We start from the raw sequence: 25,084 nt of genomic DNA, 5'->3' as shown, positions 1-25,084 counted from the left end.
AGAGGTAGACCTCGGCTACCCGGCCTGATTACACACAGAGGTAGACCTCGGCTACCCGGCCTGATTACACACAGAGGTAGACCTCTGCTACCCGGCCTGATTACACACAGAGGTAGACCTCTGCTACCCGGCCTGATTACACACAGAGGTAGACCTCTGCTACCCGGCCTGATTACACACAGAGGTAGACCTCTGCTACCCGGCCTGATTACACACAGAGGTAGACCTCTGCTACCCGGCCTGATTACACACAGAGGTAGACCTCTGCTACCCGGCCTGATTACACACAGAGGTAGACCAAAATGTATAAATATGTCTGTAAGGGTTAAAGTCCTGTCCCTGCAACGGTTTTCTGTCATTAGGATTCTGGTAGTTTTTGTAGATTCGCAATGAAATCCAAATCCATTCCTTGCTGCTAAAGTTGTGCCCTTGGGCAGAATATAATAATATCATTCCCTTCTCCCGGCTGTTACAGGTTTTGGTTTTTCCATTTATGTTTTGAGGTTTGACCTTTAGCACACCGATTGGTGTCACCTCATTAGTCAGTAAATGTGCTGGCTTGTCCATCTCTTTAGTCAGTAGGTGTTACACCTGTACTGGCTTGTCCATCTCTTTAGTCAGTAGGTGTTACACCTGTACTGGCTTGTCCATCTCTTTAGTCAGTAGGTGTTACACCTGTACTGCCTTGTCCATCTCTTTAGTCAGTAGGTGTTACACCTGTACTGGCTTGTCCATCTCTTTAGTCAGTAGGTGTTACACCTGTACTGGCTTGTCCATCTCTTTAGTCAGTAGGTGTTACACCTGTACTGGCTTGTCCATCTCTTTAGTCAGTAGGTGTTACACCTGTACTGGCTTGTCCATCTCTTTAGTCAGTAGGTGTTACACCTGTACTGGCTTGTCCATCTCTTTAGTCAGTAGGTGTTACACCTGTACTGGCTTGTCCATCTCTTTAGTCAGTAGGTGTTACACCTGTACTGGCTTGTCCATCTCTTTAGTCAGTAGGTGTTACACCTGTACTGGCTTGTCCATCTCTTTAGTCAGTAGGTGTTACACCTGTACTGGCTTGTCCATCTCTTTAGTCAGTAGGTGTTACACCTGTACTGGCTTGTCCATTTCTTTAGTCAGTAGGCGTTACACCTGTACTGGCTTGTCCGTCTCTTTAGTCAGTAGGTGTTACACCTGTGCTACCACAGGTTTCTATTGGCTGGACCAGTGCTCCAGTTTCCTTGAGAGAGGTGGAGGGTCAACATCTTTAGTTGGCTCCTATTTGATTTGTAGAAAAACAATCCTATATCTGATCTTCCCTGTTTTTGGTTTTGCTCCACCTTTTTGGTTTGCTTCCTGTCTTTAAGTTGGTATGGGTTATTCTTTTGTTTGTCTCTTAGTGGGCTCATGGTGGGTGTCTTAAGTTCCAGTTGTTGCTACTAGTCAACTGTATGAGTGTCTTTCAGAACCCCTCCTAAAACCCCTCCTGTTTAGTTTTGGTTTGTCTTTATTATTTCCCCTTTCTGTTTGAGTGACATTATTTAGTTTTCTTGTTGGGGAACGTAACAAAATGGGGGCTCATCTGGGAATTGTTTCCCATTTAGTATGTTAATATCTCTAATCACCTACTCTGAAGCTCTGCTGTGCTCAGATATTCGAGTGTTCAAAATACACTTTTGTGGTCGAGTTTATCACTGACATCCACCTTGAGGGGTTACAAGACGGGTAGAATCATCTTGCATAAACACTTGGAAGCATTTGTGAAAAACTACATGGGAGATGCTTGATAAATGTATGAAGGTGGATCTGCTCGTCATTGCAAAGCATTATGATATCCAAGTTGCAGGTGCTGACTAGAAAGCAGTAGTCAAGGAGTTAGTCTTTACTGCTTTGGTGGAGGAGGACATCCTTCCATAGAGGGAGGATGATGGAAAGGGTCCTATGGGTGGTAGAGTATACCCCATAGAGGGAGGATGATGGAAAGGGTCCTATGGGTGGTAGAGTATACCCCACAGAGGGAGGATGATGGAAAGGGTCCTATGGGTGGTAGAGTATACCCCATAGAGGGAGGATGATGGAAAGGGTCCTATGGGTGGTAGAGTATACCCCACAGAGGGAGGATGATGGAAAGGGTCCTATGGGTGGTAGAGTATACCCCATAGAGGGAGGATGATGGAAAGGGTCCTATGGGTGGTAGAGTATACCCCATAGAGGGAGGATGATGGAAAGGGTCCTATGGGTGGTAGAGTATACCCCATAGAGGGAGGATGATGGAAAGGGTCCTATGGGTGGTAGAGTATACCCCATAGAGGGAGGATGATGGAAAGGGTCCTATGGGTGGTAGAGTATACCCCATAGAGGGAGGATGATGGAAAGGGTCCTATGGGTGGTAGAGTATACCTCATAGAGGGAGGATGATGGAAAGGGTCCTATGGGTGGTAGAGTATACCCCATAGAGGGAGGATGATGGAAAGGGTCCTATGGGTGGTAGAGTATACCCCATAGAGGGAGGATGATGGAAAGGGTCCTATGGGTGGTAGAGTATACCCCATAGAGGGAGGATGATGGAAAGGGTCCTATGGGTGGTAGAGTATACCCCATAGAGGGAGGATGATGGAAAGGGTCCTATGGGTGGTAGAGTATACCTCATAGATGTGCAACTGAGAGAGATAGAACTAAAGGTAAAATGGAAACAACAGAAACTAGGACTGGAGCACAAGGAAAGGAAACGTGCAGCCACACTAGAACAAGAGGAACGTTCACATGCCTTTCGATTTAAAGAGATGGATCTGGAAGCACTCTGAATCCAGTCAGGCAATCCTGCACCCTCAACAGAGTTTGGTCTTGATCAGAACAGCTGGCTTGTACCGCCTTTCATGGAGAAGGAGGTGGATGTATATTTTACTGTTTGAGCGGATTGCCACGTCCTCCAAAGTGTTCTTGTGGGAAAAGTTCAGAAAGTGGAATCTGCTTTAGCTCTTGACCATATTTCAGATTGTGACACTGTTAAACTTGCTATCCTTTGGGTTTACGAGTCAGAGGTTTACAGACAATTGTTCCGTAAATTATGAAAGACAATCACAAAGCCACGTTGAGTTCGCAAGAGAATTAGCATGTCTTTTTGATCAGTGTTTGGTGTTCTCAAGAGGTCAAAGACCTTGAGGATTTGAAGACACTCGTACTTCTCAAGCAGTTAAAAAATTGCGAGAGAGCTCAGTTCTTGCAGATGTGTTTGTGTTGACACACAAAACTACTTTCACATAACAAGGCACCCAGTAGTTATCCCTACGCAAAAAGCAATCAAGATAAGTCATCTCCTACTGCAAGGTATCAGTCATTTTCTAACAGTGAAGGTGGGGTCTCATTCATTTTCGGAAACGATTTGGCAGGAGGGAAGTTCGTGTCAAATCTTGTTGTTTGTAAGAAACCCAGAGTAGAGGAACTTGATGGGTTATCAGAACCATAGCGTGTAGAGGTCGACTGTTTATGATTTTTCAACGCCGAAACCGATTTATAGGAGGACCAAAAAAGCCGATACGGATTAATCGGCTAATTTTATTAATTCATTGTAAAAATGTGTATATATATATATATATATATATATATATATATATAAATAGAAAAAAATCGTCTGGATATTTATTATTTATTTATTTGTAGTGACAATTACAACAATACTGAATGAACAATGCACAGTTTTATTTGAACTTTATATTATATATAAATAAATAATGAAACATGCTCAATTTGGTTTAAATAATGCAAAAACAGTGTTGGAGAAGAAAGTAAAAGTGCAATATATGCCATGTAAAAAAAAAAAAGTTAACGTTTAAGTTCCGTGTTCAGAACATATGAAAGCTGGTGGTTCAATATCCCCAGTTCTTCAACATTCCCATCAAAGAAATATTAGGTTGCAGTTATAATAGGAATTATGACGCGTCGACTAGTTCTCTCTTATACCATCTGCATTTCATATATCTTTGACTATTGGATGTTCTAATAGGCACTTTAGTATTGCCAGCCTAATCTCAGGAGTTGATAGGCTTGTCATAAGTCATAAACAGCCCTGTACATCAAACACTGCAAAGAGATGCTGGCAAACGCAGTATAGTTTGAATGAATGCTTACGATCCTGCTGCTGCATACCACCGCTCAGTCAGACTGCTCTATCACATATCAAATCATAGACTTAATTATAATATAATAACACACAGAAATACGAGCCTTAGTTTCCGGATTCGACCATATTAATGACCTATCGTTTCAAAAACAAAACGTTTATTCTTTCAGTGAAATACGGCACCGTTCCGTATTTTATCTAACGGGTGGCATCCATAAGTCTAAATATTGCTGTTACATTGCACAACCTTCAATGTCATGTCATAATTATGTAAAATTCTGGCAAATTAGTTCGTAAAGAGCCAGTTGGCCCAAACTGCTGCATATACCCTGACTGCGTGCAATGAATGCAAGAGAAGTGACACAATTTCCCTAGTTAATATTGCTGCACTCGCGTATCAGGTGGTCAGCCTGCCACGCAGCTTGGCTCCTTGCTGCACTCGCGTATCAGGCGTATCAGGCGGTCAGCCTGCCACGCAGCTTGGCTCCTTGCTGCACTCGCGTATCAGGCGTATCAGGCGGTCAGCCTGCCACGCAGCTTGGCTCCTTGCTGCACTCGCGTATCAGGTGGTCAGCCTGCCACGCAGCTTGGCTCCTTGCTGCACTCGCGTATCAGGCGTATCAGGTGGTCAGCCTGCCACGCAGCTTGGCTCCTTGCTGCACTCGCGTATCAGGTGGTCAGCCTGCCACGCAGCTTGGCTCCTTGCTGCACTCGCGTATCAGGCGTATCAGGCGGTCAGCCTGCCACGCAGCTTGGCTCCTTGCTGCACTCGCGTATCAGGCGTATCAGGTGGTCAGCCTGCCACGCAGCTTGGCTCCTTGCTGCACTCGCGTATCAGGTGGTCAGCCTGCCACGCAGCTTGGCTCCTTGCTGCACTCGCGTATCAGGCTTATCAGGTGGTCAGCCTGCCACGCAGCTTGGCTCCTTGCTGCACTCGCGTATCAGGTGGTCAGCCTGCCACGCAGCTTGGCTCCTTGCTGCACTCGCGTATCAGGTGGTCATCCTGCCACGCAGCTTGGCTCCTTGCTGCACTCGCGTATCAGGTGGTCAGCCTGCCACGCAGCTTGGCTCCTTGCTGCACTCGCGTATCAGGTGGTCAGCCTGCCACGCAGCTTGGCTCCTTGCTGCACTCGCGTATCAGGTGGTCAGCCTGCCACGCAGCTTGGCTCCTTGCTGCACTCGCGTATCAGGCGGTCAGCCTGCCACGCAGCTTGGCTCCTTGCTGCACTCGCGTATCAGGCGGTCAGCCTGCCACGCAGCTTGGCTCCTTGCTGCACTCGCGTATCAGGTGGTCAGCCTGCCACGCAGCTTGGCTCCTTGCTGCACTCGCGTATCAGGTGGTCATCCTGCCACGCAGCTTGGCTCCTTGCTGCACTCGCGTATCAGGTGGTCAGCCTGCCACGCAGCTTGGCTCCTTGCTGCACTCGCGTATCAGGCATATCAGGTGGTCAGCCTGCCACGCAGTTTCCTTCTGCAATATAATCATCCATAAACGGTGTCGAAAAATGCCGATTGTTGTTATGAAAACTTGAAATTGTCCCTTATTAATCGGCCGACTTCTACTAACGTGTTCCCAGCATGTGCCGTTACACGCGCTATGTCTAAGACAGTCACCAGAAGCAAGTCAAGTGTTGAGGATGTCAGCGATTCCCACCATCTGTCTGAGACGTTTATGGGTGATCCTGATTTCAGTAAACCTCCTGAGTTGACCTCTCCTTTGCAAACCCCAAAGGTGAGCGAGTTTGTAGATCCGCTGAAGGGAGAGAGGCGACCCCTTACAGCTGACACTTCAATGTCTAGTAAATATGTTTCCCTCTCCCCTTTTTCTGCTAAGATATGGCCAGAGAAGGAGTTTGATGAAGTTCGTGGGGGGATTCTTTGACAGAGATGGTGTTCTAATGAGGAAATGGCATTCTAGCGACACTTCTGGGCAGGACGATTGTCCCAGTGTATCTCAAATTGTCATTTCCAATTGCACTTCAACAAGAGATAGAGGTTGGCTCATGATGGTAGTATGGCAGGCCATCTTGGGCTCAACAAGATGTATGACCATATCTTGCTTAACTTCTTCTGGTCTGATCTGAAACAGGATGTTGTGACTAACCGAACTGGGCTGTACTGGTTGCACCTTTGCAGCCTATTCCTGCTTTTGACTAACATTTCAGCAGGGTTCTGGTGAACTGTGTTCGTCCTTTGCCCAGAGCAAAGAGTAGTAATCAGTTTGCTCTTGACAATCGTGAGCTAACCCAAACCCTTTTCCTAACCTTAACTTCCCGTCACTAGGAGCTTGTATTAATCCTGCTGTAAATTCGTTTACATCCCCTGTTACTGAGCATTTCTCCTTTGCCAAGATAATCCATCCACCTGACAGGTGTGGTATATCAAGAAGCTGATTAAACAGCATGATCATTACACAGATGCACCTTGTGCTGGGGACAATAAAAGGCCACTCTCTAAAATGCTCCCAAGAGGGTGGGCCTATGCCCTTCCAGGCCCACCCGGTGCCCCCCTGGCCAGTCATGTGATGCTCCCAAGAGGGTGGGCCTATGCCCTTCCAGGCCCACCCGGTGCCCCCCTGGCCAGTCATGTGATGCTCCCAAGAGGGTGGGCCTATGCCCTTCCAGGCCCACCCGGTGCACCCCTGGCCAGTCATGTGATGCTCCCAAGAGGGTGGGCCTATGCCCTTCCAGGCCCACCCGGTGCCCCCCTGGCCAGTCATGTGATGCTCCCAAGAGGGTGGGCCTATGCCCTTCCAGGCCCACCCGGTGCCCCCCTGGCCAGTCATGTGATGCTCCCAAGAGGGTGGGCCTATGCCCTTCCAGGCCCACCCGGTGCCCTTCCAGGCCCACCCGGTGCCCCCCTGGCCAGTCATGTGATGCTCCCAAGAGGGTGGGCCTATGCCCTTCCAGGCCCACCCGGTGCCCCCCTGGCCAGTCATGTGATGCTCCCAAGAGGGTGGGCCTATGCCCTTCCAGGCCCACCCGGTGCACCCCTGGCCAGTCATGTGATGCTCCCAAGAGGGTGGGCCTATGCCCTTCCAGGCCCACCCGGTGCCCCCCTGGCCAGTCATGTGATGCTCCCAAGAGGGTGGGCCTATGCCCTTCCAGGCCCACCCGGTGCCCCCTGGCCAGTCATGTGATGCTCCCAAGAGGGTGGGCCTATGCCCTTCCAGGCCCACCCGGTGCCCCCTGGCCAGTCATGTGATGCTCCCAAGAGGGTGGCCAGTCATGTGATGCTCCCAAGAGGGTGGGCCTATGCCCTTCCAGGCCCACCCGGTGCCCCCTGGCCAGTCATGTGATGCTCCCAAGAGGGTGGGCCTATGCCCTTCCAGGCCCACCCGGTGCCCCCCTGGCCAGTCATGTGATGCTCCCAAGAGGGTGGGCCTATGCCCTTCCAGGCCCACCCGGTGCCCTTCCAGGCCCACCCAAGAGGGGTGCCCCCTGGCCAGTCATGTGATGCTCCCAAGAGGGTGGGCCCATGCCCTTCCAGGCCCACCCGGTGCCCTTCCAGGCCCACCCGGTGCCCCCTGGCCAGTCATGTGATGCTCCCAAGAGGGTGGGCCTATGCCCTTCCAGGCCCACCCGGTGCCCCTGGCCAGTCATGTGATGCTCCCAAGAGGGTGGGCCTATGCCCTTCCAGGCCCACCCGGTGCCCCCCTGGCCAGTACATTTACATTTAAGTCATTTAGCAGACGCTCTTATCCAGAGCGACTTACAAATTGGTGCTTTCACCTTATGACATCCAGTGGAACAGCCACTTTACAATAGTGCATCTAGGTCTTTTAAGGGGGGTAGGGGGGTGGTGAGAAGGATTACTTTATCCTATCCTAGGTATTCCTTAAAGAGGTGGGGTTTCAGGTGTCTCCGGAAGGTGGTGATTGACTCCGCTGTCCTGGCGTCGTGAGGGAGTTTGTTCCACCATTGGGGGCCTGAGCAGCTTAACAGTTTTGACTGGGCTGAGCGGGAACTGTACTTCCTCAGTGGTAGGGAGGCGAGCAGGCCAGAGGTGGATGAACGCAGTGCCCTTGTTTGGGTGTAGGGCCTGATCAGAGCCTGGAGGTACTGAGGTGCCGTTCCCCTCACAGCTCCGTAGGCAAGCACCATGGTCTTGTAGCGGATGCGAGCTTCAACTGGAAGCCAGTGGAGAGAGCGGAGGAGCGGGGTGACGTGAGAGAACTTGGGAAGGTTGAACACCAGACGGGCTGCGGCGTTCTGGATGAGTTGTAGGGGTTTAATGGCACAGGCAGGGAGCCCAGCCAACAGCGAGTTGCAGTAATCCAGACGGGAGATGACAAGTGCCTGGATTAGGACCTGCGCCGCTTCCTGTGTGAGGCAGGGTCGTACTCTGCGGATGTTGTAGAGCATGAACCTACAGGAACGGGCCACCGCCTTGATGTTATTTGAGAACGACAGGGTGTTGTCCAGGATCACGCCAAGGTTCTTAGCGCTCTGGGACGAGGACACAATGGAGTTGTCAACCGTGATGGCGAGATCATGGAACGGGCAGTCCTTCCCCGGGAGGAAGAGCAGCTCCGTCTTGCCGAGGTTCAGCTTGAGGTGATGATCCGTCATCCACACTGATATGTCTGCCAGACATGCAGAGATGCGATTCGCCACCTGGTCGTCAGATGGGGGAAAGGAGAAGATTAATTGTGTGTCGTCTGCATAGCAATGATAGGAGAGACCATGTGAGGTTATGACAGAGCCAAGTGACTTGGTGTATAGCGAGAATAGGAGAGGGCCTAGAACAGAGCCCTGGGGGACACCAGTGGTGAGAGCACGTGGTGAGGAGACGGATTCTCGCCACGCCACCTGGTAGGAGCGACCTGTCAGGTAGGACGCAATCCAAGCGTGGGCCGCGCCGGAGATGCCCAACTCGGAGAGGGTGGAGAGGAGGATCTGATGGTTCACAGTATCGAAGGCAGCCGATAGGTCTAGAAGGATGAGAGCAGAGGAGAGAGAGTTAGCTTTAGCAGTGCGGAGCGCCTCCGTGATACAGAGAAGAGCAGTCTCAGTTGAATGACTAGTCTTGAAACCTGACTGATTTGGATCAAGAAGGTCATTCTGAGAGAGATAGCGGGAGAGCTGGCCAAGGACGGCACGTTCAAGAGTTTTGGAGAGAAAAGAAAGAAGGGATACTGGTCTGTAGTTGTTGACATCGGAGGGATCGAGTGTAGGTTTTTTCAGAAGGGGTGCAACTCTCGCTCTCTTGAAGACGGGAGGGACGTAGCCAGCGGTCAGGGATGAGTTGATGAGCGAGGTGAGGTAAGGGAGAAGGTCACCGGAGATGGTCTGGAGAAGAGAGGAGGGGATAGGGTCAAGCGGGCAGGTTGTTGGGCGGCCGGCCGTCACAAGACGCGAGATGTCATCTGGAGAGAGAGGGGAGAAAGAGGTCAGAGCACAGGGTAGGGCAGTGTGAGCAGAACCAGCGGTGTCGTTTGACTTAGCAAACGAGGATCGGATGTCGTCGACCTTCTTTTCAAAATGGTTGACGAAGTCATCTGCAGAGAGGGAGGAGGGGGGATTCAGGAGGGAGGAGAAGGTGGCAAAGAGCTTCCTAGGGTTAGAGGCAGATGCTTGGAATTTAGAGTGGTAGAAAGTGGCTTTAGCAGCAGAGACAGAAGAGGAAAATGTAGAGAGGAGGGAGTGAAAGGATGCCAGGTCCGCAGGGCGAGTTTTCCTCCATTTCCGCTCGGCTGCCCGGAGCCCTGTTCTGTGAGCTCGCAATGAGTCGTCGAGCCACGGAGCGGGAGGGGAGGACCGAGCCGGCCTGGAGGATAGGGGACATAGAGAGTCAAAGGATGCAGAAAGGGAGGAGAGGAGGGTTGAGGAGGCAGAATCAGGAGATAGGTTGGAGAAGGTTTGAGCAGAGGGAAGAGATGATAGGATGGAAGAGGAGAGAGAAGCGGGGGAGAGAGAGCGAAGGTTGGGACGGCGCGATACCATCCGAGTAGGGGCAGTGTGGGAAGTGTTGGATGAGAGCGAGAGGGAAAAGGATACAAGGTAGTGGTCGGAGACTTGGAGGGGAGTTGCAATGAGGTTAGTGGAAGAACAGCATCTAGTAAAGATGAGGTCGAGCGTATTTCCTGCCTTGTGAGTAGGGGGAAGGTGAGAGGGTGAGGTCAAAAGAGGAGAGGGGTGGAAAGAAGGAGGCAGAGAGGAATGAGTCAAAGGTAGACGTGGGGAGGTTAAAGTCGCCCAGAACTGTGAGAGGTGAGCCGTCCTCAGGAAAGGAGCTTATCAAGGCATCAAGCTCATTGATGAACTCTCCGAGGGAACCTGGAGGGCGATAAATGATAAGGATGTTAAGCTTGAAAGGGCTGGTAACTGTGACAGCATGGAATTCAAAGGAGGCGATAGACAGATGGGTAAGGGGAGAAAGAGAGAATGACCACTTGGGAGAGATGAGGATCCCGGTGCCACCACCCCGCTGACCAGAAGCTCTCGGGTGTGCGAGAGCACGTGGGCGGACGAAGAGAGAGCAGTAGGAGTAGCGGTGTTGTCTGTGGTGATCCATGTTTCCGTCAGAGCCAAGAAGTCGAGGGACTGGAGGGAGGCATAGGCTGAGATGAACTCTGCCTTGTTGGCCGCAGATCGGCAGTTCCAGAGGCTACCGGAGACCTGGAACTCCACGTGGGTCGGGCGCGCTGGGACCACCAGATTAGGTGGCCGCGGCCATGCGGTGTGGAGCGTTTGTATGGTCTGTGCAGAGAGGAGAGAACAGGGATAGACAGACACATAGTTGACAGGCTAGAGAAGAGGCTACGCTAATGCAGAGGAGATTGAATGACAAGTGGACTACACGTCTCGAATGTTCAGAAAGTTAAGCTTACGTAGCAAGAATCTAATTGACTAAAATGATTAAAATGATACAGTACTGCTGGGGTAGGCTAGCTGCGTTGTTGACACTACCCTAATCAAGTCGTACCGTTGAGTGTGAAGTTTCTACAATGCTGCTTTTCGGGAGCTAGCTGGCTAGCTAGCAGTGTTGGTTACGTTACGTTGCGTTAGGAGAACGACAATAGCTGGCTAGCTAACCTAGAAAATCGCTCTAGACTACACAATTATCTTTGAAACAAAGACGGCTATGTAGCTAGCTATGTAGCTAGCTACGATCAAACAAATCACACCGTTGGGACTGTAATGAAATGAAATGAAAATGTGATACTACCTGTGGAGCGAAGCGGAATGCGACCGGAATGCGAAAGTTCTATTCAGTAGACGTTGGCAGTCTACTGAATAGTCATGTGAAATCCATAGGTTAGTGCCTAATGAATTTATTTCAATTGACTGATTTCCTTATATAAACTGTAACTCAGTAAAATCTTTTAAATTGTCGCATGTTGCTTTTATATTTTTTGTTCAGTATTATTCCCACAATTTCTATGGTCAGATTTTGGCTTTTTGAGACAAGGTAAGACATGCATAAAATGTTTCAAACAATTGTGTTTATTGTTACATAGCTTCAAAATGCTGACTGCCTCCACTCAAATCACAAGGTGGGGGATGTTGCAACAGGCACTGACCTTTCTCTCCTATCAGAACAAACCGTGCCTCGAGTAGGCCTATGTCGATATTAAAATGATCCTACATTTATATTAGTCAATCATAACTGGCATTTAGCCAATATACACTACATGACCAAAAGTATGTAGACACCTGCTCGTCGAACATCTCATTCCAAAATCCACTCTTCTGGTAAGGCTTGTTGGAACATTGCTGCGGGGACTTGCTTCCATTTAGCCACGAGCATTAATGAGGTCAGGCCCTGATGTTGGGCGATTAGACCTGGCTCACAGTCGGCGTTCAAATTGATCCGAAAGGTGTTCGATGGGATTGAGGTCAGGGCTCTGCAGGCCAGTCAAATGCTTCCACACTGATCTTAACAAACCATTTCTGTATGGACCTCGCTTTGTCTCCGGGGTATTGTCATGCTGAAACGGGAAAGGGCCTTCCCCAAACTGTTGTCACAAAGTTGGAAGCACAAGAATCGTCTAGAATGTCATTGTATGCTGTAGCGTTAAGATTTCCTTTCATTGGAACTAAGGGGCCTGAACCATGAAAAACAGACCCAGACCATTATTCCTCCTCCACCAAACTTTACAGTTGGCACTCTGCATTTGGGCAGGTAGCATTCTCCTGGCATCCTCCAAACCCAGATTTGTCCGTCAGACTGCCTGATGTGGTGAAGCGTGATTCATCACTCCAAAGAACGTGCTTCCACTGCTCTAGAGTCCATTGGTGGCGAGCTTTACACCACTTCAGCCGATGCTTGGCATTGCTGGCCATGGAAACCCATTTCATGAAGCTCCTGACGAACAGTTCTTGTGCTGACGTTGCTTCCAGAGGCAGTTTGGATCTTGGTAGTGAGTGTTGCAGCTGAGGACAGGCGTTTTTTACACTCTACGCCCTTCAGCACTCGGCGGTTCCATTCTGTGAGCTTGTGTGTCCTACCACTTCACGGCTGAGCAGTTGTTGCTCCTAGATGTTTCCACTTCACAATAACAGCCCTTACAGTCGACCGGGGCATCTCTAGCAGGGCAGAAATTTGACGAACTTACTTGTTAGAAACGGGGCATACTATGACCATACCACTTTGAAAATCACCGAGCTCTTCAGTAAGGCCATTCTACTGTCACTGTTTGTCTATGGAGCTTTCTTGGCTGTGTGCTCAATTTATACACCTGTCCGCAACGGGTGTGGCTGAAATGGCCAAATCCATGAATTTGAACTGGTGTCCACATACTTTTGTATATATACTTTAGATTTTTAAAGTATATTTTCTGGTTCCTCCCTCATGTCAGCATCGGTGTGGACATGAGGCTGTAGCCAATATGCATATAACCTACACCTATACATTTGTCTTAACAAAATATCTGGAGTTTTTCGGTTTTGAATCATTTTAATTGGCTATTTGTTAATGGCTCGGTGGCTTCGCAGAAGGCCTGGATTCCCTAGTAGATTGGGCACCTCTTGAAGGGAAAAGGCCTTGCCCCTAAAATCACATACTTCCAGGACTGAAGCCGTCAATGCACAACATTAATATAGATAATAATATAAATAATATAGATAGTAATATAGATAATATAGATAGTAATATAGATAATATAGATAGTAATATAGATAATAATATAGATAATATAGATAATATAAATAATATAGATAATAATATAAATAATATAGATAATAATATAGATAATATAGATAATAATATAGATAATAATATTGATAATAATATAAATAATATAGATAATAATATAGATAATAATATAGATAATAATATAGATAATAATATAAATAATATAGATAATATAGATAATAATATAGATAATAATATAGATAATAATATAAATAATAATATAGATAATAATATAGATAATAATATAGATAATAATATAAATAATAATATAGATAATAATATAGATAATAATATAGATAATAATATAGATAATAATATAAATAATAATATAGATAATAATATAGATAATAATATAGATAATAATATAGATAATAATATAAATAATATAGATAATAATATAGATAATAATATAAATAATATAGATAGTAATATAGATAATAATATAGATAATAATATAGATAATAATATAAATAATATAGATAATATAGATAATAATATAAATAATAATATAGATAATAATATAAATAATATAGATAATAATATAGATAATAATATAAATAATATAGATAATAATATAAATAATATAGATAATAATATAAATAATATAGATAATAATATAGATAATAATATAGATAATAATATTGATAATAATACAGATAATAATATAGATAATAATATAAATAATAATATAGATAATAATATAGATAATAATATAAATAATATAGATAATAATATAAATAATATAGATAATAATATAAATAATATAGATAATAATATAAATAATAATATAAATAATATAGATAATAATATTGATAATAATATAAATAATATAGATAATAATATACATAATATAGATAATAATATTGATAATAATATAGATAATAATATAAATAATAATATAAATAATATAGATAATATAAATAATATAGATAATAATATAGATAATAATATAAATAATATAGATAATAATATAGATAATAATATAAATAATATAGATAATAATATAAATAATATAGATAATAATATAGATAATAATATAAATAATATAGATAATAATATAGATAATAATATTAATAATATTGATAATAATATAGATAATAATATAGATAATAATATAAATAATAATATAGATAATAATATAGATAATAATATAAATAATATAGATAATAATATAAATAATATAGATAATAATATAGATAATAATATAAATAATATAGATAATAATATAAATAATATAGATAATAATATAGATAATAATATAAATAATATAGATAATAATATTGATAATAATATAATAATATAGATAATAATATAAATAATATAGATAATAATATTGATAATAATATAAATAATATAGATAATAATATAGATAATATAAATAATATAGATAATAATATAGATAATAATATAAATAATATAGATAATAATATAGATAATAATATAGATAATAATATAGATAATAATATAAATAATATAGATAATAATATAAATAATAATATAGATAATAATATAGATAATAATATAAATAATATAGATAATAATATAGATAATAATATAAATAATATAGATAATATAGATAATAATATAGATAATAATATAAATAATATAGATAATAATATAAATAATATAGATAATAATATAGATAATAATATAAATAATAATATAGATAATATAGATAATAATATAGATAATAATATAAATAATATAGATAATAATATAGATAATATAGATAATAATATAGATAATAATATAAATAATATAGATAATAATATAAATAATATAGATAATATAGATAATAATATAGATAATATAGATAATAATATAGATAATAATATAGATAATAATATAGATAATAATATAGATAATAATATAAATAATATAGATAATAATATAGATAATATAGATAATAATATAAATAATAATATAAATAATATAGATAATAATATAGATAATATAGATAATAATATAGATAATAATATAAATAATAATATAGATAATAATATAGATAATAATATAAATAATATAGATAATAATATAGATAATATAGATAATAATATAGATAATAATATAAATAATATAGATAATAATATAAATAATATAGATAATATAGATAATAATATAGATAATATAGATAATAATATAGATAATAATATAAATAATAATATAGATAATAATATAGATAATAATATAAATAATATAGATAATAATATAGATAATATAGATAATAATATAGATAATATAGATAATAATATAAATAATAATATAAATAATATAGATAATAATATAGATAATATAGATAATAATATAGATAATAATATAAATAATAATATAGATAATAATATAGATAATAATATAAATAATAATATAGATAATAATATAGATAATATAGATAATAATATAGATAATAATATAAATAATAATATAGATAATAATATAGATAATAATATAGATAATAATATAGATAATAATATAGATAATAATATAAATAATATAGATAATAATATAGATAATAATATAAATAATATAGATAATAATATAAATAATATAGATAATATAGATAATAATATAGATAATATAGATAATAATATAGATAATAATATAAATAATAATATAGATAATAATATAGATAATAATATAAATAATATAGATAATAATATAGATAATATAGATAATAATATAGATAATATAGATAATAATATAAATAATAATATAAATAATATAGATAATAATATAGATAATATAGATAATAATATAGATAATAATATAAATAATAATATAGATAATAATATAGATAATAATATAAATAATAATATAGATAATAATATAGATAATAATATAGATAATAATATAAATAATAATATAGATAATAATATAGATAATAATATAAATAATAATATAGATAATAATATAGATAATAATATAGATAATAATATAGATAATAATATAAATAATATAGATAATAATATAGATAATATAGATAATAATATAGATAATAATATAAATAATATAGATAATAATATAGATAATATAGATAATAATATAGATAATAATATAGATAATAATATAGATAATAATATAAATAATAATATAGATAATAATATAAATAATAATATAGATAATAATATAGATAATAATATAAATAATAATATAGATAATAATATAGATAATAATATAAATAATAATATAGATAATAATATAAATAATAATATAGATAATAATATAGATAATATAGATAATAATATAGATAATAATATAAATAATATAGATAATAATATAGATAATAATATAGATAGTAATATAGATAATAATATAGATAATAATATAGATAATATAGATAATAATATAAATAATATAGATAATAATATAAATAATATAGATAATAATATAAATAATATAGATAATAATATAAATAATATAGATAATAATATAGATAGTAATATAGATAATATAGATAGTAATATAGATCATAATAATATAGATAATAATATAGATAGTAATATAGATAATAATAATATATTAATAATATAGATGATAATAATATAGATAGTAATATAGATAATAATAATATATTAATATAGATAATGATAATAATATAGATACTAATATAAATAATATAGATAATAATAATATATTAATATAGATAATGATAATAATATAGATAATGATAATAATATAGATACTAATATAATATAAATAATATAGATAGTAATATAAATAACATAGATAATAATAATATATTAATATAGATAATGATAATAATATAGATAATAATAATATATTAATATAGATAGTAATATAGATAATATAGATAATATTAATATAGATAATAATAATATATTAATATAGATAATGATAATAATATAGATAATAATATAAATAATATAGATAGTAATAATATAGATAATGATAATAATATAGATAGTAATATAGATAATGATATAGATACTCATATAAATAATATAGATAATATAGATAGTAATATAGATAATGATAATAATATAGATACTCATATAAATAATATAGATAATGATAATAATATAGATAATGATAATATTGATAATAATATAATATAGATAGTAATATGGATAATATTAATATAGATAGTAATATAGATAATAATAATATATTAATATAGATAATGATAATAATATAGATAGTAATATAGATAATAATAATATATTAATATAGATAATGATAATAATATAGATAATAATATAAATATAGATAGTAATATAGATAATGATAATATAGATAATGATAATAATATAGATAGTAATATAGATAATAATAATATAGATAATGGTAATAATATAGATAGTAATATAGATAATATAGATAGTAATATAGATAATAATAATATAGATAATGATAATAATATAAATAATGATAATATTGATAATAATATAGATATTGATAATAATATAGATGATAATAATATAGATATAGATAGTAATATGGATAATAATAATATATTAATATAGATAGTAATATAGATAATAATAATATATTAATAATATAGATAATGATAATAATATAGATAATGATAATAATGATGGACTGTCGTTTCTCTTTGCTTATTTGAGCTGTTCTTGCCATAATATGGACTTGCTCTTTTCCCAAATAGGGCTATCTTCTGTATACCACCCCTACCTTGTCACAACACAACTGATTGGCTCAAACGCATTAAGAAGGAAAGAAATTCCACACATTAACTTAACAAGGCACACCTGTTAATTGAAATGCATTCCAAGTGAACACCTCATGAAGCTGATTGAGAGAATGCCAATAATGTGCAAAGCTGTCATCAAGGCAAAAGGTGGCTATTTGAAGAATCTCAAATATAAAATATATTTTGATTTGTTTAACACTTTTTTTGGTTACTACATGATTCCATATGTGTTATTTCATAGTTTTGATTGCTTCAATATTATTCTACAATGCAGAAGGGAAAAAAAATAAACTCTGGAATGACTAGTTATTTCCAAACTTTTGACTGGTACTGTATATACAGGTCAGTGTCAGTGCCTTATTCAATATGCAGGGGTACTGGAGTGGTACTGGAGTGGTTGTATATACAGGTTAGTGTCAGTACCTTATTCAATATGCAGGGGTACTGGAGTGGTTGTATATACAGGTCAGTGTCAGTACCTTATTCAATGTGCAGGGGTACTGGAGTGGTTGTATATACAGGTTAGTGTCAGTACCTTATTCAATATGCAGGGGTACTGGAGGGGTACTGGAGTGGTTGTATATACAGGTCAGTGTCAGTACCTTATTCAATATGCAGGGGTACTGGAGGGGTACTGGAGTGGTTGTATATACAGGTCCGTGTCAGTACCTTATTCAATATACAGGGGTACTGGAGTGGTTGTATATACAGGTCTGTGTCAGTACCTTATTCAATATGCAGGGGTACTGGAGTGGTTGTATATACAGGTCTGTGTCAGTACCTTATTCAATGTGCAGGGGTACTGGAGTGGTACTGGAGTGGTTGTATATACAGGTCTGTGTCAAATTGAATCAAACTTTATTTGTCACATACACCGAATAAAACCGGTGTAGTCCTTACCATGAAATGCTTACTTACAAGCTCTTAACCAACAATGAATAAAACCGGTGTAGACCTTACCATGAAATGCTTACTTACAAGCTCTTCTAAATGACTTAAATGTAAATGTCTCTTAACCAACAATGTAGTTCAAGAAAGAATATTTACCAAATAAACAAAAGTAAAAAATAATATAAAGTAACACAGTACAATAACTACGTACAGGGGGTACCGGTACTGAGTCAATGTGCGGGGGTACAAGGTAATATGTACATGTAGTTAGGGGGGAAGTGATAATAAACAGCGAATAGCAGTAGCCTAAAAGGAGGGGGGATCAATGCAAATAGTCCAGGTAGCCATTTGATTAGCTGTTCAGTAGTCTTATGGCTCTGGGGTAGAAGCTGTTTTGGACCTAGACTTGGCGCTCCGGTACCGCTTGCTGTGCGGTAGCAGAGATAACAGTCTCTAAAACAGTCTCTAACACCGCCTGGTATAAGATGTCCTGGATGGCACGAAGCTTGGCCCCAGTGATGTACTGGGCCGTACGCACTACCCTCTGTAGTGCCTTGCGGTCGGAGGCCAAACAGTTGCCATACCAGGCGGTGATGCTCCCAGTCAGGATGCTCTCGATGGTGCAGCTGTAGAACATTTTGAGGATCGGAGGACCCATGCCAAGTCATTTCAGGGGAGGAAGAGGCTTTGTCGTGCCCTCTTCACGACTGTCTTGGTGTGTTTGGACCATTCTAGTTTGTTGGTGATGTGGACACCAAAGAGCTTGGAAGCTCTCAACCTGCTCTACTACAGCCCCGTCGATGAGAATGGGATCATGCTTGGGCCTGCTTTTCCTGTAGTCCACAATCATCTCCTTTGTCTTGATCACCTTGAGGGATAGGTTGTTATTCTGGCACCACTCGGCCAAGTCTCTGACTTCCTCCTTATAGGCTGTCTCGTCATTGTCAGTGATCAGACCTACCACTGTTGTGCCTGGCCATGCAGTCGTGGATGAACAGGGAGTACAGGAGGGGACTGAGCAAGCACCCCTGAGGGGCTCCAGTGTTGAGGATCAGCGTTACCTGCCCTCACCACATGGGGGGGGGTGGCCTGTCAGGATGTCCAGGATCCAGTTGCAGAGGGAGGTGTTTAGTCCCAGGGTCCTTAACTTAGTGATGAGCTTTGCTGGCACATATGGTGTTGAACGCTGAGCTGTATTCAATGAACAGCATTCTCATGTAGGTGTTCCTTTTGTCCAGGTGGGAAAGGGCAGTGTGGAGTGAGATAGAGATTGCATCATCTGTGGATCTGTTGGGGCGGTATTTGAATTGGAGTGGGTCTAGAGTTTCTGGGATAATGGTGTTAGTGTGAGCCATGACCAGCCTTTCAAAGCACTTCATGGCTATGGGTCTGTAGTCATCTAGTCAGGTTACCTTAGTGCTAGATGCACTATTGTAAAGTGGCTGTTCCACTGGATGTCTTAAGGTGAACGCACCAATTTGTAAGTCGCTCTGGATAAGAGCGTCTGCTAAATGACTTAAATGTAAATGTAAATGTAATGCTCTTGGGCACAGGGACTATGGTGGTCTGCTTGAAACATGTTGGTATTACAGACTCAATCGGGGACATGTTGAAAATGTCAGTGAAGACACCTGCCAGTTGGTCAGCACATGTCCGGAGCATCCGTCCTGGTAATCCGTCTGGCCCCGCGGCCTTACTCATGTCGGCTACAGAGAGTATGATCACCCAGTCGTCCAGAACAGCTAATGCTCTCATGCATGCCTCAGTGTTGCTTGCCTCGAAGCGAGCATAGAAGTGATTTAGCTCGTCTGGTAGGCTTGTGTCACTGGGCAGCTCGTGGCTGTGCTTCCCTTTGTAGTCTGTAATAGTTTGCAGGCCCTGCCACATCTGACAAGCGTCGGAACCGATGCAGTACGATTCAATCTTAGTCCTGTATTGGCGCTTTGCCTGTTTGATGGTTCGTCTGAGGGTGTAGCGGGATTTCTTAAAAGCGTCTGGGTTAGAGTCCTGCTCCTTGAAGGCAGCAGCTCTGCCCTTTAGCTCAGTGCGGATGTTGCCTGTAATCCATGGTTTCTGGTTGGGGTATGTACGTACAGTCACTTTGGGGATGATGTCATCGACGCACTTATTGGTGAAGCCAGTGACTGATGTGGTGTTCTCCTCAATGCCATCGGAAGAATCCCGGAACATATTCTAGTCTGTGCTAGCAAAACTGTCCTGTATCTTATGACCAGGAGTCTGTTTGTGAGAGCCTTGATGTACCGGTCGGGATCATGGAGAAGTCGTGTCCAGTAGTGTAAATGCAGATGGGCAACCCCATGCTTCAGCCCATGTATTTATAGCCACTATGCTGCTTCAGTTGGACTACAGGTGATTTAAAAGAAATAAAAGTAATAATTGAACCTTTTATTTAGCTAGACTATAGGTGATCATGTAGACCATGCATAGGGTTCTCACTTGGTGGACTACAGCTATGACTGGAATGTACTCTTCCGTAGCAGGTTTGGAGAATTTAGTCTTTATTTTATACTTTTATTTATCCCTGTTTTTCCAGGTAAGTTGACTGAGAACACATTCTCATTTACAACGACGACCTGGGGAATAGTTACAGGGGAGAGGAGGGGGGGGATGAATGAGCCGATTGGAAGGTTAGGTAAAAAGGTTAGCTCAAATTATACATTTTAGCTTTTACATTTATCATTTTCATTTAGATTTAATTTAGCAACAGTGATTTTGACGAAGATGTTATTATAGTTGAACTGTTCCATGAAAATCATAACTGGTCGCTAGAAATGATAAGATGCAGTTGCTGATGGAAGAGCTTGCTGACCCATGGTGTAGCCTATTACTAGTAACTTAACGAGCGTAAAGGCAGGACGATGGATGGTCCAGATTTTATTTTCTGCTTATCTTCATCTCAGGCTCCATGTCTTAATTATTTCATCACACAGTGCTTAAAGCATCAGACCAGCTCAGTGCATCGAGTTAATTTAATCACACAGTGCTTAAAGCATCAGACCAGCTCAGTGCATCGAGTTAATTTAATCACACAGTGCTTAAAGCATCAGACCAGCTCAGTGCATATAGTTAATTTAATCACACAGTGCTTAAAGCATCAGACCAGCTCAGTGCATCGAGTTAATTTAATCACACAGTGCTTAAAGCATCAGACCAGCTCGGTGCATAGAGTTAATTTAATCAAACACAGGGTGTGTCTATATATGGCAAAATACACGTTTCAAAATGTTGACCGATTGGTTGAAAGAACAAACGACTCTCGGTCGAGCCAGGGTTTGAGGGTGGGGTACAGCCCTACACACACACACACACATACTACACACACAGATATTGGACTAACTGCTGGTTGTGTTTCAGTATGCGTGTCTCCCGGCTCGTAAGATGCTGTCTGGCAGCCGTGTGTGTCGCAGCAACGCAGACTGCCTCACACACACACATCTTGACACAGACCCTGACACACACTCACCCAGTGTCTGTGTCACACCTTCACTGGAGAACCAGACCAGGTTGATCCGTCTTACTCATCCACCCAATACACAGATGCTGTTTGTGGGGTACCCTCCTCACCTCCAATATGCAGGTCAGTGTGTGTTAATGCCCCTCCTGTCTGACCAACTAACCCTAACACAGACACTGTCCTCTGTCTGTCCTGTTTTTGTCCCTCCTGTCTGACCAACTAACCATAACTCTGTCTGCCTGTCTGTCTGTCTTAATGCCTGTCCTGTCCTCCTCAGTCAGTCTGACCAACTTTGCTCCTCGCTTCGGCTTCCTGAACCTGGACCTACCTGTTGTCATGGAGACCTTCTGCAAGTATCCTTTTTGTACATCCAGACTCCATATTATGTTGGAAATGAACAAACCTGAAGCGGCTAGGAAACTACAGCTAACTAGTTAGCAACCGCAGCTACCATGCTAGCAACCGCAGCTAACTAGTTAGCAACCCAGAGCAGATCTACTTTGTGGGAGATAGGAATCAAATTAACGGCCATTGTTTACGTTACCGATGCATTGTCAATGGGCATTCTACAACAAGGAGAGCACTCCTTCATGGAGTGAATGGGAATCAATTGGGCGCTAGCTCAAAAACCCAACATCAGCATGAATTTCGTGAATAAGAAGCACAACATTACAAATCTTTTCCAAGATGTGAGATAATTAACTTGTTCTCTGTAATATTATTTAACCCAATTGAGACCAGGGTCTAATTTTCAATGGTGTTCTCTGAAAAATGGTATAGCTTTGGATTCGTGACATTACGTACTTTCTCGACTCATACCCTGACTTTGAGAAGGGATAGCGTGCCGATTAGCTTAGCAACCGCCTGACGCAGCATGACAACTTGAACGCAATTGGTTGACAGTCTGCTGTCAAGTCTGTTGTCTGCTGTGAAGGTGCTTCTACACCTGCATTGTTTGCTGTTTGGGGGTTTAGGCTGGGTTTCTGTACAGCACTTTGAGATATCAGCTGATGTACGAAGGGCTATATAAATACATTTGATTTTGATTTGATTTGGGTTCGGTGTTATACGTTCCATCATTAATTGGGATTCCTATCGCCTCCTTTCTTTAACATCTCTGCCCCAAGCAGATGGCAAACCACAGCTAACTAGCTGGCAAACCACAGCTAACTAGCTAGCTAGCAACATAAAATATTGTTGGTGACTTTCAGTGTTGTGGTGCTATTTATTTTTTAGTAACATTTAAATGTTCTGTGTGGCTCTGTTGGTAGAGCATGGCACTTGCAAAGCCAAGGTTGTGGGTTTGTTTCCCACGGAGGACCAGTATGAAAAAGGTATGAACTCACTACTGTAAGTGGCTCTGGATAAGAATGTGTGCTAAATTACTCAAATGTAAATCATAATTTCCTCAATCAAAGTTTGTACTGACAGATGTAGCCTATTGAATAGCCTATCATGATAGAATATGCATAAAATGCATCCTCCAATTGCAATGTCTGACTATGCCCACACAGGTCTATTGTCTCAAGAAATGTTTTCTTTAATACCTTCAAACACCAAGGCAGGTATTCCTCATTTCAAAATAGGCCATCACTGTCATAAATGATCATTCTTCACGAGTGAAATGTCCAAACTGCATCTGCATGCAAATCATCTGATCTCAGTCAGTTTCATGGCAGCAGGCATTTAGAGCTTCTTGAATGACTGTTTCATGAGCAAATGAGGACAGATGGTGTTAACTATTAGCCTTTCTTCTATTTAGTTTCAATCAAAGCATATATCCTGCCTAGTGGTCCACTATGTTGAGTTTTGGCGCATGATAATTTTTTTTGACTATTCGGCTTCAGCTAACCATCCTAAAATCTCACTAGAAATTAGGTATTTTTGGTGTAAAATAGCAGGCCTACTATGCTATTATATTTGGTTCTGTTAAGTAAAATACTCATTAATCGTTATGTGATCTTGCGATACATTGATCTAACTTTACTAAACCAGCACCATTGTGAGAAGTGATAATCTTCTATTTGTAGTAATAATAATAAGTGATGAGTGGGGCTATTAGATGTAGGAAGCAGATCTTGATAATGGTTATTTTAAGAGATTGGAGTGCCCTTCCTGGTGCTGAAGGACATCCCTAGAATCGCACAATCATGTTAGAGGTTGAACCAACTTGTGTTGCTGAAGGACAGCTCTGTCATCCGGCCAGTTCAGGAACAAACAACCATCATTTACAGTATAGACGTGGAGACAGTAGCTATTGGTAGGGTATAGCCTGATGTAAATGCAGATACGTGTATGTATATATATATATATATATATATATATAATATCATTGCACTGTCTGAGAGGAGAGCTTGAGCTGCAAGTCGGCATTTCATTGTAGTGTATTTTTTATTTTACCTTTTTATTTAACTAGGCAAGTCAGTTAATAAGAACAAATTCTTATTTTCAACGACGGCCTAGGAACAGTGGGTTAACTGCCTTGTTCAGGGGGCAGAATGACAGCCTGGGAACAGTGGGTTAACTGCCTTGTTCAGGGGCAGAACTACAGCCTGGGAACAGTGGGTTAACTGCCTTGTTCAGGGGCAGAAAGACAAATTTTAACCTCATCAGCTCGGGGATTCGATCTTGCAATCTTCCGGTTACTAGTCCAACGCTCTAACCACTAGGCTACCTGCCGCCCCAGAACATGCCCTGCGTCTCAACCAATAGCCAGTATAAGATAATTATACCAAGCAGGGCTACAGGAACTTCCAGAGAGGGTCAGGCTCCTTGGGCTTTGCGGTGGCCACTCTGGTTTGGGTGT

General features: G+C 40.2%; 1 protein-coding gene across 1 annotated transcript in view; it reads left to right on the top strand.

Moving 5' to 3' along the window:
- The window catches only part of mbtps2 (membrane-bound transcription factor peptidase, site 2), a 52,530-nt gene that overhangs the window by 11,250 nt on the left and 16,196 nt on the right, over nt 1-25,084 (top strand). Inside the window, exons 5-6 of the mRNA XM_065019178.1 lie at nt 22,179-22,401; nt 22,556-22,631. Of these exons, the coding sequence (XP_064875250.1) occupies nt 22,179-22,401; nt 22,556-22,631 (299 nt within the window). The remainder of the gene's footprint in view (nt 1-22,178; nt 22,402-22,555; nt 22,632-25,084) is intronic.

The sequence above is a fragment of the Oncorhynchus nerka genome, linkage group LG6 (assembly GCF_034236695.1).
Source record: "Oncorhynchus nerka isolate Pitt River linkage group LG6, Oner_Uvic_2.0, whole genome shotgun sequence".
In the NCBI taxonomy this organism is placed as follows: Eukaryota; Metazoa; Chordata; class Actinopteri; order Salmoniformes; family Salmonidae; genus Oncorhynchus; species Oncorhynchus nerka.
Note: the sequence above shows the minus strand (reverse complement) of the source record. Positions and strands in the feature narration are given on the sequence as shown.